The following is a 14173-nucleotide window of genomic DNA, read 5'->3' as shown; positions in this document are numbered from 1 at the left end:
ACTCCTTACAGCGGCAGCTCTAACTGCGACATAGGAGTAATCCTCGGATGGCGAAACAGTGCATTCTGACTCTGAAAATAGCATAACATTGTTCCCCTCAATTACGCCTCAGGTTGCCAGGGACTTCTAGGGCTGCGCTCCCAGGCGGCTGGGAGTGGTAAAGTATACAGTGACTTTGCAATATGTGGCTGCTTTGTGGGTCCAGAGAGTAACTAAGCTTTATAGGGAAGTGTGTGCTAATGTAACAAAGATATATCTGAATGGGTAATATGTTGTCCTTACGTACTATTGCCGTCTTGGCCTTTATCCCCCAGGCGATTGCGATGATGCCTTTATTGTTTGTAATCCATGTTGGACTTTTGTTTAAAGTTTGGGTCTCTGCTGTTACATGGGGGAAATCTAGTATTGGGGATTTTTTCTGTCGATGCATGCTTGGCCTGTAGACAGTCTATATTTGCAGGATTTTGGCTCTCACAGAACACATGGCAACTACACTCATTATGTCCCTACTGCACGTGGAATGTGAGGGGCTTGGGTTCCGTACGTAAAAGGCACCATGGTCCTGGCACAACTTAACAGGAGAAGGGCTGCTATAGCCTATTTGCAAGAAGCTAACCTTAACAAGCATGAGGCAGTTAAACTGCAGAGAAAATGGAGGGGACAACTGTTTGCTACTACATATTCCGCTTTCTCTAGGGGGCGGGAGTGTGGATACGGAATAATGTCCCTTTTTAAAATCCTAGAGCAGAGATTAGAAGCAAACAGAAGATATGTGCTACTTCGTGGTTTGTTGGATGGGGCTCATGTGGTTCTGGGCTGTGTATACGCACCCAACATTGATCAGGATAAATACTTAACTACACTGGGCACGGCCTTGACAGACTGGACTGAATATTGTTGGGCGATAGGGTGCGACTTCAATGCTGTGTTGGATATTGTCCTAGATACTTCACACCCCCCATTTTATGCCACTGAAAGTAGGAAACAAGCAGAGACGCTTGCGAGATGGGCGGAGGGGTGAGAACTCCATGATGCATGGCGAGCAAAACACCCTGGGCATAGGGAGTACTCTTTTTACTCACCACCACACAAACTGCACACTAGAATAGATTGGTTCCTCTTCTCCAGTGCCCTGTTGGGATCCATAACTTTGGTGCTCCACATGGGTAAAACCCTGTTAGACCATAATCCAGTGGAATTGACTATGCAGTGGGGCAAGGTTCCAACCCCCATACCATCTTGGAAATGACAACCTGCGATGCTGGAGGACCAGGTCTTCAACAGTGCTCTCTCAGTGGCGATTGCCCATTCTTTTTCAGAGAACGCAGGGTCTGCTAGCTCTCGCCAGATGGAATGGGATGCCTTTAAAACGGTCATCAGGGGAGTGGCTATTAGCACCAAGGCAGGGGTACGACAGCGGGACGAATTAACAATTGACACAATTGTGGAAGGCTAATATTCAATACGCAGAACTGCTTGAGGAACTACGGGTTGTCGATTACCGGCTGTACACACAGAAATTGCACACACAGGCTGATAGGTCGGGCCGCTACTGCCGTGGTTGGTTCGGAATGCCCCATTACCCACACCCGAATATTGAGAATAACGAGGATACTGTGGTGACCACGCAACTGGACATCAATTCCGCATTTAGGGACTAATATGAGCACCTATAGGGTCAGCTGCCTGGACTTCCTGACACTGAATTTGACCACTTCTGTGACCGTTTAACCCTCCCGCAACTCGCACAACAGCAACGTGATGACTTAATGAGACCAATAAATGGGGCGGAAATCTGGCAGGCGATTAAGGCCTTACCTCGCAATAAAACCCCAGGGACTGATGGACTGCCGGTTGAATTTTATGCGGTGTATGCCGAATTATTAACTCCACATCTGCAATGCATATACCGAGAATTGCTGGAAGAGGGTGGCCTCCCTACTACTACATTGCAAGCATTAGTATTCTCTTTAATAAAACCTGGGAGAGAAGCGCTGCTCATATCAAGCTATAGACCCTTGTCGCTCCTCAACACGGATTATAAAATTCTCAGTAAGTTGCTGGCCACTCGCCTTGGTCAGTTTATTCCCACATTAATACACACTGATCAATGTGGGTTTGTACCTGGTAGGAGCACTTCACTCAACATCAGGCACCTGCACCAGGTCATGCTGGGCACACTAGACACGGGAACTAGGGATGGTTGTATATCCCTTGACTTGAGGCAGGCGTTCGACTACTTACTCTGGGATTATATGTTTGGTGCACTCGCCCGCTTTGGTATACCTGAGGAATATATAGCGTGGGTGCGCTTACTATACAAGAACACCACTGCGCGGGCGCGCATGGGTCAGCATATCTCAGGGCAATACGTGGTGGCACGGGGAACCAGACAGGGCTGCCCCTTGTCACCACTACTATTTATTCTGGCGTTGGAGCCGCTTTTACATAGCCTTCGTGCTCTTGCTGCCTGTAAGGGAATAACGTGTGGTAGTACAACCCACACCTTCTCGGCGTACGCAAATGATCCTATCCTTTATATCAAGGACATTGATGCGGATTCTCACCCAATGCCCTCTATTTTTGCGTCTTTTCAGGGTCTATCTGAACTGGCTATTAATGCTACCAAGCCGCATGCATATTTCTTTGATATCGCTGTAAGGAGCGGGCGTCTCAAGTTTGGCTCCTGGACCTTCCATATAGCACCTGATACATTTAATAATCTTGGAATACAAACTATCGTAATACAGAGGACCTCCTGGACGGCAACCTTATGCGAGCGATCACCGCTCTCCAATCTCAAATTCAGCTCTGGGTCTCATTGCCCCGCTCGGTAGCGGGCAGAGTGACCATTACAAAAATGGTGCTGCTACTGCGGCTCCTTTACTATTTTACCACCTTACCGATACTTGTCTCCACGAGGATTTTTAAAATATTGAATTCTCTGGTATCAGACCTAATATGGGGCACTGGGAGGAGGCGTGCTAGCCTAGTAAAACTACAGCACACCATGGCACGAGAGGGGGTGGGAGTGCCTGATTTGCGTGCATATTGCTATGCTAGGCAGCTACAATGGCAGGCATATTGGCTGGCAGGACGTAATTTGCAGGAGTTGGATATGACGTCACGGTAATAGAACAAGGGGGTCATCCACAGGCTCTTATTACCGCAGACCCCCCTATTGCTGTCAACGCCCCACTTGTTGAAACTAGCTATCACTTACTGGCGGAGTGCAGTGAGGTACACTGGTCAGAAGACACCGTATGCCCCCACTATCCCACTATCCCACTACTGGGTATCCCTACACACTCGAGACTAGCAACTGTCCACACGCTGCGAGTATGGGCTGAAAGGGGAATCACCGCGGTGGGAGAGTACTTTACTGAGGGTGTATTAATGCCATATGAAACTTTTGTGCATATACATGGCTTCCCTGACACGCAGTTCCTCCTACATGCACATATCTCCAGATACATATGCACCACATGGTCCCCTGAGGGTATTGAACCAGACACGAATACATTACTTACCATGCAATACCTAATGGGAAATGGGGCACGGCTGACGAGGTGGCTAGCCCATGGCATTTGAACTGAGAAAATGGTCTCCTTACAGCCGCTGCGTGATAAGTGGGAAGGAGATGTAGGCCGTGCATTTACAGATAAGGAATGGGACAATATACTGGGATACCCCAAGAAGGTCTCTCGGAATCCTAAGTTTAAATGTATCTAATTGATGTTGCTACTTAGAGGTTACCTAACCCCACACAGACTGAGCGCTATGTTTCCGGGAGCAGACAATGCCTGTCCGTGGTGCCATGCCCCGACGCGGAGTTAGTGCATATGCTGTGGGATTGCCCTAGACTGGGACACTACTGGACGACGATCTGTAAAATACTGACGAATATAGCCCCGGTGCGCCAGAACGACACGTTGGAATACTGCATACTGGGACTGGGGCCCGTGACAAGAAGGGTGGCTCTGCCTGCCGTTTTGCCAATCTTGCCCTGCTGCTGGCCAAGAGAGCCATAACTGCTAAATGGAAAGCTACTAGAGCTCCGTCCCTGCAGGACTGGCAAACGGAAATGCTGAGGTGGGGTAGGGCGAAAGGGGCTAAGCTGAAATGTGAGGAATATAGAGGCCTAAGGAAAATACTGATTTCGATGGGATGGTACCCAATGATAGAAGAATATGCTGCAATAGACGTCTTGTCCTGTTGAGGTGGACTCATATTATTGTATGGTGGTTTACTCCACAAAAATGGGGCCAGTGTCGACCCTTGTGGGATATAATGTGTGGATTGGCAGGACTATGCGGACTACCTGAATCAGTCCTCTGAGCAGAATCGCATACGACTGCAGATACTACTGGTGGGTGTTTAAGGCCGGGCATGCGGGGAGGGAGGGGGAGGGTGGGTGAGAGTTTTTGTTAGAATGTTATAATCGTATTAAAAATTGATAGAATTGTTTGATCATGACACGTTTGGCCGGATCCCTAGCGTTGATAATTCTTCGTAATTTTCTTGCCGTTTGGGACGCATTAGCGACATTAGACCATTAAATGATTCCACACAGGAAATATCATGGATGTACGATACTGGTGTGACGTGGTATCCTACATTGCTTGTCAATCTGTGAACTATGTAATGCATTTATATGTCCATATATCACTGTATGATGTCCGGCTCAATGCTGTGTGTAATTCAATAAAAAAAAAGACTTGCCAGAATGAATAGGGCATGTCTCCGCTGAACAGTATCACAGGCCACCCAACTAGTGTTTTGGGCTTGAGACTGGCTCAGCAAATTTATGACTCATCTCTTTACTTAATCCTCACCTAAAGTTGCCGGATGACGCTTAAATATACCGGACTAATTTCTCTGTGCACACTCCATTACATTCCGTATGTTTGCATCTCTCGTTACCTACTCCTTATGCACCTCATGCAATTGCTGCTTTGCTACCATATCTACCTCCGGACTATGTTGTCCACATATCCTAGTATGTACTGTATTCTGGTTGTATGACACCACCACGCATTCATTTTCCAGGCGTCCCTTAGCAAGGCAGGTGGAACAACAAATGCGTCAGAACCACGCATTCTATTTACAACACAAGTTGTTACAAAGACTTGCCTTAGGGGGATGCTGGACTTTTGAATAGTATAATTTACTATTCCAACTCCAGTCACCATAGCAGTAAGGAAAGTTTGGACTTTAAAGTCCAACGCCGCTTGACCCTAACACATGTCGTTGTAACGACTTGCGTTATAAACGTAATTCGTGGTTTGGACGCCTTCTTTATTACGCCCGTGTTGCAAAGGCAATGCATTGTTTTGCTGTCATCGTATTTGCCATTTTCCCTGTATTCTACTTTTTATATATTATCACTACTTATTTTGTATTTCTATGTACGCCACATGCACCTCATGTAATTTGCTATTGTGCTAACTCTGTAAAGCGCTCGGATACCCTCGAGCTCAGATGGCGCTATACAAAACTCGGCAAATAAATACAAATAAATAAACCCATATAAAAATCAGTACAGGTCTGCTATGAAAGGGTCACTCCTGCCCAATCTGCTAATCCATGTTCCTCCTGAATGAGGTTATAAATAGAATAAACAGTTTGGTGGGCGAGCAGTGTTGACAACGAAACTTTGCAGTTATAGTCATGGAACATGAGTGCTAATTGATTTCTGCTGAATCTAAACAAATCTACAGAGAAAACTGATAAATAGCTTCATTGCTGTGATTTTAAGCCAAGAGAAGAAGCCATATTTTTAAAGCAAATTGAGGTGCTATTTACGTAAACCCTAAATAATTTACCTCAATAGCTGTGGCTAATGACGACCGTACACCACAGTCGGTCTTTCATAGTTGCAGTATTGCTTCCCCAAACAGCATCCTATTAAGGATACTGCTGGTGCAATTGCAGAAGATAGGGAAGAGTCTGAGCTGGAGGGCCTCCAGTTCATCCCTAAAGATACAGACACAGTAGTCCTCAAATATTTCAGTCTTTATTTATAATTTCGTCTCTTCAAAACAGAGATGAAATAATAAAGAGGGTTTGGGGAAATTTTTGAGGACTACTGTGCCTGCATCTTTGGCGACAAAATGTGTGCCCTCCAGCTCCGAATCTTCTTTACTATATACTATATTGTATTCAAGCGCCTGGATACCCTCTATACAAATCAATCAGTGCGCTATACAAATCAACATAACCTTAACATTATAACATAACTATATAGGAAAGTATGATCTGTACTACTGTCTATAATATTGCCGCACGGTATTGCTTCCTGCCGCAGTTAAACAATGTGAATCTATGTAGCTTGTGAGGAAGGCTCTTTGGATGTATTATGGAGCCAAACCTGCAGACATTGTGGTTTATTAGTCGAGCAGCTTTCTCTGAGGATTTTCAAGACTTATTAATTTTGGCTCATGAACACTTCATTGCTGCTGATAGGTCCAGGTATGAGTCCAGCATGGGTTGAGAGAAGCAGGTTAAGCGTTGTTGAAAGTGATTATTTACCCCTGTATTGTTTGGATATTGGGAGCCCTGCACTAACTGAATATTCAATGCTTTTGGTTTGTACTACTCCAACTTGTTTTTAGTCATTACTAAGTGAATATGGATATATTTGTATTCAAGCAATGCATGCCTGTTCTGTTGCATTTTTTCACAAATGTATTATTTATATAGGACTTTGACTGGGCAAGTTAACTGTGGATGTGTCTGTCATTGATTAACACCTACACCCACGGGCAGTAGGTGGATATATGAGAAAATAAAAGTTTAATTTTCATGAATTTGTTTCACCTCCTTATATAAAAAAGAAAACAATGTGGACAGCGAACTGCGATGTGTGTGCAGTAAACCTCTGTTGTATGAATGGAAAATAGTGTGATAAGCTTCCATTCAAAATGTTGCCCCTGGAATTTCCCCAAATGTGGGGAGGGGAGGAGGAGGGGAAAGAGAAAGAGAGAGAGACACTGTCTGTCTGTTCGTCCAACTGTTTTTACGTCTTGCCTAGGCATTGCTTGTGCTGTCTCTTCGAGACGTGGATTTTTTTTCAAGATATGGGCATTAAAAATACCCAGCGCTTCTGGTTGGTTAGTTGGCCTGCCTTTCTAAATTCCTTTACTGTGGTTGGTCAGTACTGCCCATCTGTCCCGCCTTTGTGTGCTTGGTTCTCTCCTGGCGGACATCACCAATTGTTTTATTTGGTTGGCCATCTGTTTCCTCCTTGCTCGCGCCCCCTTTTCCTCCTGTCATTGCTGCCATCCTTCTTCCTACGCTGTTGCTTGCGATTTTAACTATGCCTTTATCTTTGGGATTCGCACTTGTTTTCCCTTATCTCGCCCTTTTATTTCGCCCTTTCCCTGCCTCCTCACTCACCCCTGTTCATTCCTTCCTCCTTTCTCGGTGTCTTCCTTATAAGGGCAAGCCATGTATCCTTCCATTCTTTGCTTCACCATAGTATGAATTGCACTCAGCATAATTTCAATGTTTTAATGCTACATAAGTCAACTTTTAATTCTGTGCGTCCACATGTGGCTTCTTCCACTATATCACACTTGTGTATCATCGCACTAAGAAATCAAATCTATGTAAAGCTTTCATGTAATCATTACACTGCATTTACAGCTTTTAATAATGTTCTAAAATATCTGTTTAATATGTAATAAATCAGTCTTCTGGATACCTTATTACCATTTTGTAAAAAAAACACACACAGACAGATGTTGAATTTACAGAAAACACCTGCCGTACAAATACATGGAAAAATAAATCATTGTTTACTACTATATACACGGCCAGCCAATAACATGTCAATATACACATGAAAAATGCGAGACCAATTGCATTGCACATGCTTGTTCTATTTAGATTTCATGAGGCTCGTTCACTGTCGAAAAAAATAGTTTCCCAGTAGGCCGCAGAACCCGCTGATGCCACCTGACCTAAGAGTATTTTGGACTTTAAAAGTTTATGCATTGTACCACAGTGTTATGAATGTTTTGGTGAGTTCAGTAAAAAGATGTCTAAACTTGTGTTTTTTAGCTACCCAACCTTCACAAAAGGTATACGCCTTTATGGATTTTTTCAAGACAATGCACGTTGCCCCCTGAAATAAGATGAGCAACTGTCTGTTGGTTAATATTTGTTCATCTTACAGCTACGTTGATCTTGAGTGAGTGTTGGTTACTAGAATAAGCAGTTCATAGAAATGCTGTCATGATCCATTTAAATAGAATACTTTTTTGTATTCTCCTTGGTAGGGATTCCTTCACCACTTTCTTTCTTAAGTGTAAAAATTAAAATAGTGGTCACCTTTATATAATCATGATTAATGGTGTCTCTCTCTTTCTCGTCCTCTCTCATTCTTCTACCCTCAGCACTGATTCTAGATCTCATCCTGGTGGGAGCAGTGAAAGGGCTAGTCCGGCGCCGCCGGCCCACCCACAACCGAATGGACATGTTCGCAACTTTCTCTGTGGACAAGTACTCATTCCCATCAGGACATGCCACGCGAGCTGCCATGGTGTCACGCTTTATCTTGAACCATCTGGTGCTGGCCATCCCTGTGCGGGTGCTGATTGTGCTGTGGGCAGCCATAGTCAGCCTGTCCCGGGTCATGCTGGGTCGCCACAATGTCACAGACGTGGCTTTTGGCTACTTTATGGGGCACATGCAGTACAGCTTGGTGGAGTACTTCTGGCTGTCCCCTAGCTCAGCGCCCACTCTCTTCAGACTGTGGGGCAATTGATTCGATTGCCATAACGGGGACTCTACAATGTCTGTCTATGTCTCTGTGTTTTTGTTGTGAATGTCTGTTTTGACGTGGGGTTGGGCTTTTTTTTTTTTAAGTTTGTTCTTCCTTTCAGGTGGCAGCTATTTTGCAGAATCAACCATTTTCATGCCCATGGGTTTCCAGTATTGAACTCGGTTACATATAGGTAAAGAGCAAGATAGGGCAGTTAGACACTGTATCAACATGTAGGCTGTGAATTTCAGTATCTACTGCCATAAAGCAGGCCCTGCTGGATTTCTGCCTTCACACATTGTTTACCTATTGCCTGTGTTTTGGAGTACAGAGACGACGGAGAGCAGGACTTCTGGGCACAGTGTTCTGGTTCCAATCTGGCTTCCCTGCACCAATTTTCCACGCTAGGGTCTAGTTATTGTACAACAAAATTTCTAGGTACTCTTGTGTCACCAGCGTTAATAAGACACCGGCATACCGCAGCCACTATTAGGTTGAATTGAATTACTTATCTTTCCATAGAGTTTTTTTATTTTTAAATGATGGGTAAGATTTAGCAGAAAGAATATTGTTTAATGTTAAATTTTTTTTGGGACTGTTTACAAATAATAATACTTTATTTAAAACCAAACCTGTACCAATGCTTTAGTCACTCTCACTCACTGCCCTGTATTTCCTAATAGAATTAGTAGAATCAGGCCTCCTCAAGATTTTTCTGTGCAAAACTGTAACCGGCTGTGGCCGAGGCTGGGATTCCTTCCAAAGCCTTAAGTGATGTGGAAAGAAGAATTCCGCTGTTTCAGACGCGACTCTGAACGCTCTTAGCACTAGTAGTTAAAAGCATATATTTAAAAAAAATCTTGCCATGGCACTTTTCTAAAATGTGCTTTACGAACAGTTCATGCTTTGAAAATGTTATGGAAAAGGCTCAAGTGGGCCAAGATCATACCAGGATGCCTAAATGAACTGAAACAGGGGAGGTAGGTGTAGGCTTCAGGGCTGTTTTAAAGAAAGAGGTGTTTTTTATTTGAAAACACAACTCAAAATTAGACATAGTGCTTTTTTAAATGCCGCTTAGAATCTACATCCGGAGGCACTATACACAAGGAAAGAGATTAAGTGCAGTGTGAGAAAGGAAGAAACATTTGCCGTTAATTTATGTGGTTGATATTACTAGGTGACCCAATGATCTAGGTTAAAGCCACCTTCCACTGCCCCCTGCCTGAGCTGTAGTATTGTGTCCTGAATAAGTCACAAATGCAGATGCAGCAAATGATTTTAGTTTGTATCTGATTCTCATGCAGCTTGTAGGCGAACACCTTTGGAAGGGAGATAGGTATTAAATCATATGCTCTCCAACAAGGGAGATATCAAGCAGGAATTTCTGTCCCAGTTAATGGGCGTGGGAGTAATTCCTGTGTATTTAATGTATCAAAACAATTTCAAATTAGAAAAAAAAACGTAATCATTCATGAAGCAATCTGTAATCATCGTGGAAATTCCGTCTGCCAATGGCTTTCACTGGATCTGGTTCAGTGGATTTAAACAAATATGCCTGGTGTTGGATACTTTAAATATACAATGCGTAACTGGTGAGCTGGTAAATCCACTAGTGAGAACCTGCTCACTTGCGGCAGCCGATTTATTAGCTACACTGGCCAACAATCGCCTACCTCTCCCCTACTAAGATTTGACAAGCTTTGAAAATTACCAGTTTTCCAAAATTTTGTGTAGCACAACCGAATCATTCACACACCAACCATAGCCCTGCAGATCTTTGTTGAATGATCTCTCCCTGGGCTCCAAGAATGAAGGAAGAATAAAGAGAATGTATATAGGGTTGTGTTCCAGTCCCACGTTCACCCTGTTCCAGGCAGAAGATGCAAGTATGTATTCTTTTACAGGAGAACACATGAATGGGTTTAAGTAAAATCCCACTATAAAGCCACAACCTGAAGCCAGCAACAGTCTCTCAAATGGGGTTGAACCATTGCAGAAATTTTCACTCTTTCGGGGGGCTTTTGCTTGTGATTTTGTTGATATTTTTCATAGCGTGTATTATGGTGGTCTTATCCATCTCCTTTCTAAATGGAATTGATGTTTATTTAGGGTAAGGAGGGACTGATTTGGGAGTGAAATCCCACTGCACGTTGATACCCACATGCTGTGGTGCTCCGTAGTCATTACATTTTAAACCCAGACAGAGCAAACGTGGTTACGTCTGTGCAATGAAATACAAGGTCCTTGCTCAGAAGTACTTTAAATAAGGCCCCACGGTAACATAATTTAATTGAAGATAAAAGGGTACCCACAATTATGTTTAAGATGGGCTGCAACTAGGAGGTTCCCATGTGTGAAGTGCATTCTTACTGTAACCTCATGATGAGAGAGGTGGCAAGGGGAGAGCCCACAACAAGTTAAATGTCCCAAAAAACCCTTGTCTTCATCACTTCAAGGGGAATCTTTGCTGCTGCTATGAGAGGTACTTTAAATGTTGCTCAGGGTCAATGCAAGTCCTCGCATCCATTAGGCAAAATAACTGACTTCTTTCTCTTCATGTTATTTTACTGAGAGACCTGTCAGTCACAGAAAGGAGGATCAAATCCCGGTCTGTGGGCCAGTGTCTTTACAGAAGCAACAGCTCTTGGACCTGAGTTTGGCACAGAAGGGCTACTGTACATTAAATGGAAGTCCATATTCTAAAGAAGCTGAACTGGGAAACCATTTCATAGGGGAAAAGCAACCCTGTTTTTACGAATATTTTTAATGCTAATGTCTAATATGATGTGTGCAGAAGGAGGACTGAGAGGCCCTATCTTTGAAAGCCAGGAAGTGCTCTGTGTTTGATTTTGATGTAGTAATGTGCCATTGTGACAGAAGAGAAAGTTTTAGTAATATTTTTTCAACCTATTTTTGTCTTTTGAACACCTCGTAGCTGTGAAAATCACACACATTCATGTGTTTTAGTGTGCAGGTTAGTACGGCAAATAGAAGTTCTTCCTTAAGTGTGAAATCAAAATGTTTAGATATCTTGTAGGATTTTGGGTTGTAATTGGTTTGCCAATTATCTGCTGACAAATGGCAGTATTTTTTTTAACACAGCTCTATTAGAGCATATTGCAATAAGGGCGAGCAGTTTATTGCATTGGGGAAAAACTGATCTTTGATCAAATGCAAAGTATGGCTTATCTTGTTTTAACTTTAATATTATGTGAAAATTAGGACATTTGCGCCTGCATCACTTAAAAGTGTACAGCATGAGCCATTGCTACCAATATTTAATCTTGAGTTACCCAGCTCCTGAACAGATGATTCGCTACTAAGGATAAAACTATATGTCACAAAATATTTACTACCACGAATATTGTTTTCCAGAAAATGATCGACCTCAGATTCGTAGGCTTAGAATACTTCCCTGTTGCACTGGCAGAACTTTGATCCCCTTACAGATTTACACATGGTTGTTTGGTGTCAGTAATGGCAGAGGTGAGTAAAAACAAAGGAATGGAGTGTGTCTTGAGGACCTCCCAGTGGGTGTAATTGGTTCTACTAGAGTTATCCTCCCACCAGCTGTGGATCCCGATTTTTCTGTGCCATACAAACTCAAGTTGATCCCACTGATGAGGCCCAAAAAGGCCAAAACTTATCTGGGGTTGCTTGTATTGCTAGTCACAGTTGACTCTGTCTTTTAGTTTGGTCTGGATTTTCCCTTTTGGGGTGAAGTCATGACTAATTTACATACGATTTATCCCTGCAATGGCACACACCATCTAAAAAAGATCAAATGCTTTAAAGTAACTTACCGATTGGTTTAAATTGATGCAATCATTTCCATCAATCATTTGTGTGCTTTCTGTTATCTTTGACCTCTAACCCAATCGGACTTTTGGGAAGCAATTTATGCTTCTGAATTTGGGGTGGGGGGGGGGAGAGATAACTCCATGATGGCAGACTGCTTGTTATCAGAAAATAAGTGTACATAGAACTGCGATATTGCTCTTTTTGTCTTTGGATATTGTGTCAATGAGCAGTTTCGACACGTGTCGTCAGACCCATGTAGATTCACCTCATTGGTATCGGACACACATTTTACACTCCAAAAACTGGGTATGATATTGAGTATCCAGATTCCCTGCTTCCAAGTGAACTTTGATGAAGGCACCTGTGTTAATATTATTATATGTTTTTTCCTATATCCAACGTCATAATTAAAGGTTCTAAGATCTAAACCTCAGGAGGTCTATAACCCCCCCCCTCCCCTGCTACCCTCATACTGCTGAATTCTACCCTTATCACAATCCGCTGTTATACGTTTACTCAAGAGCAGGTGATCTCTCTACAATGCTCTAAACACCTTTAGCCGATTGCGGTTTGAGGTATGCACCTTTGAACTACTGTGAAAACCCTTCTCTTTCCTTCATGTGAATGTCCGTGTCACCTCGTTCCTTTGTATTTGTGTCTGTCAATAAGTAATTTGCCAATACTGAAGATGCCAGCACCACTGTGTTCTGTGTTCCGATGGGTCAGATGCAGTTTTCTACAAAGACCATGGCAGCGCTTTGCAATAGGACCAATCCAGCCTGTGAAGGCGATGAACTCCATTCCGAAACTCTTCATAAGGCAAGCCATTCCAGGCTATGATGAACTCAAAATAAAAGCCACATTTCCATATTGTACGAAGAGCAAAAACATGCTTATTTGGTCTGTTGGACAATTGATTGTAACTAAGAAATTCTAATGTATCAACGCTGTTTCAAGGCAACTTTTCAGAGATAAAAGGGAAAATCTATATTGCGATGATAGAAGCGAAAATCTATATTACGGTTTGTATCACAATGTCATCTCTATTAGACATGCATTGTTAATTCCCAGTGGATGTGGGTGTAAATATGCAACTTATTAGTAAATGAACAATGACCATCATCTGACTCTGGACTCTAAATCAACATTGTGAAAGTAATGCTATGGAAGCATTGGCATAGGCAATTGTTCTCGCCTTTGGGACTTTATAAGTATTTAGCCATGCAGCTTATTATCCTGCGTGTCACAACATCTACTGTTACTTCACTGGCATTGGTTATGGCCACACACCCAATTATGTGCTTTTTTAAATGTAAATATGCTAAAAGTCTCTTCAAAATTTAAAAAAAGTGTATTTGTTTTAACAAAGAAGCTTTGACACTAATAGTAGCTCACATAGAAATGCAGTTACATATAACTGAAGCTAACCAGAGATATGACACCACCTAGATTAAACATGGGCACATGAACTTTTTGGAGAAAGATGCAAAAACCTTTATTCAAAAGATGAAGCTACATGATATAGTTATCTTGCCATTGTATGGAACACAGTGCATTTTAAGGGCATGAACAGGTAAAACAAGGCCGGGTGCTGCAATTGTAGTG

The 14173-nt window shown here is 42.8% G+C and overlaps 1 protein-coding gene across 2 annotated transcripts in view; it reads left to right on the top strand.

Moving 5' to 3' along the window:
- The window catches only part of PLPP6 (phospholipid phosphatase 6), a 126389-nt gene extending 112699 nt beyond the window's left edge, over positions 1-13690 (top strand). For both annotated transcript variants that reach the window (XM_086956946.1, XM_086956937.1), the window contains exon 3: positions 8400-13690. In XM_086956946.1, coding sequence (XP_086813072.1) covers positions 8400-8770 — 371 coding nt within the window. In that variant the 3' untranslated portion in view covers positions 8771-13690. The remainder of the gene's footprint in view (positions 1-8399) is intronic.
- The last annotated feature ends 483 nt before the right edge of the window (positions 13691-14173 follow it).

The sequence above is a fragment of the Lissotriton vulgaris genome, chromosome 1_1 (genome assembly GCF_964263255.1).
Source record: "Lissotriton vulgaris chromosome 1_1, aLisVul1.2, whole genome shotgun sequence".
Taxonomy (NCBI): Eukaryota; Metazoa; Chordata; class Amphibia; order Caudata; family Salamandridae; genus Lissotriton; species Lissotriton vulgaris.
Note: the sequence above shows the minus strand (reverse complement) of the source record. Positions and strands in the feature narration are given on the sequence as shown.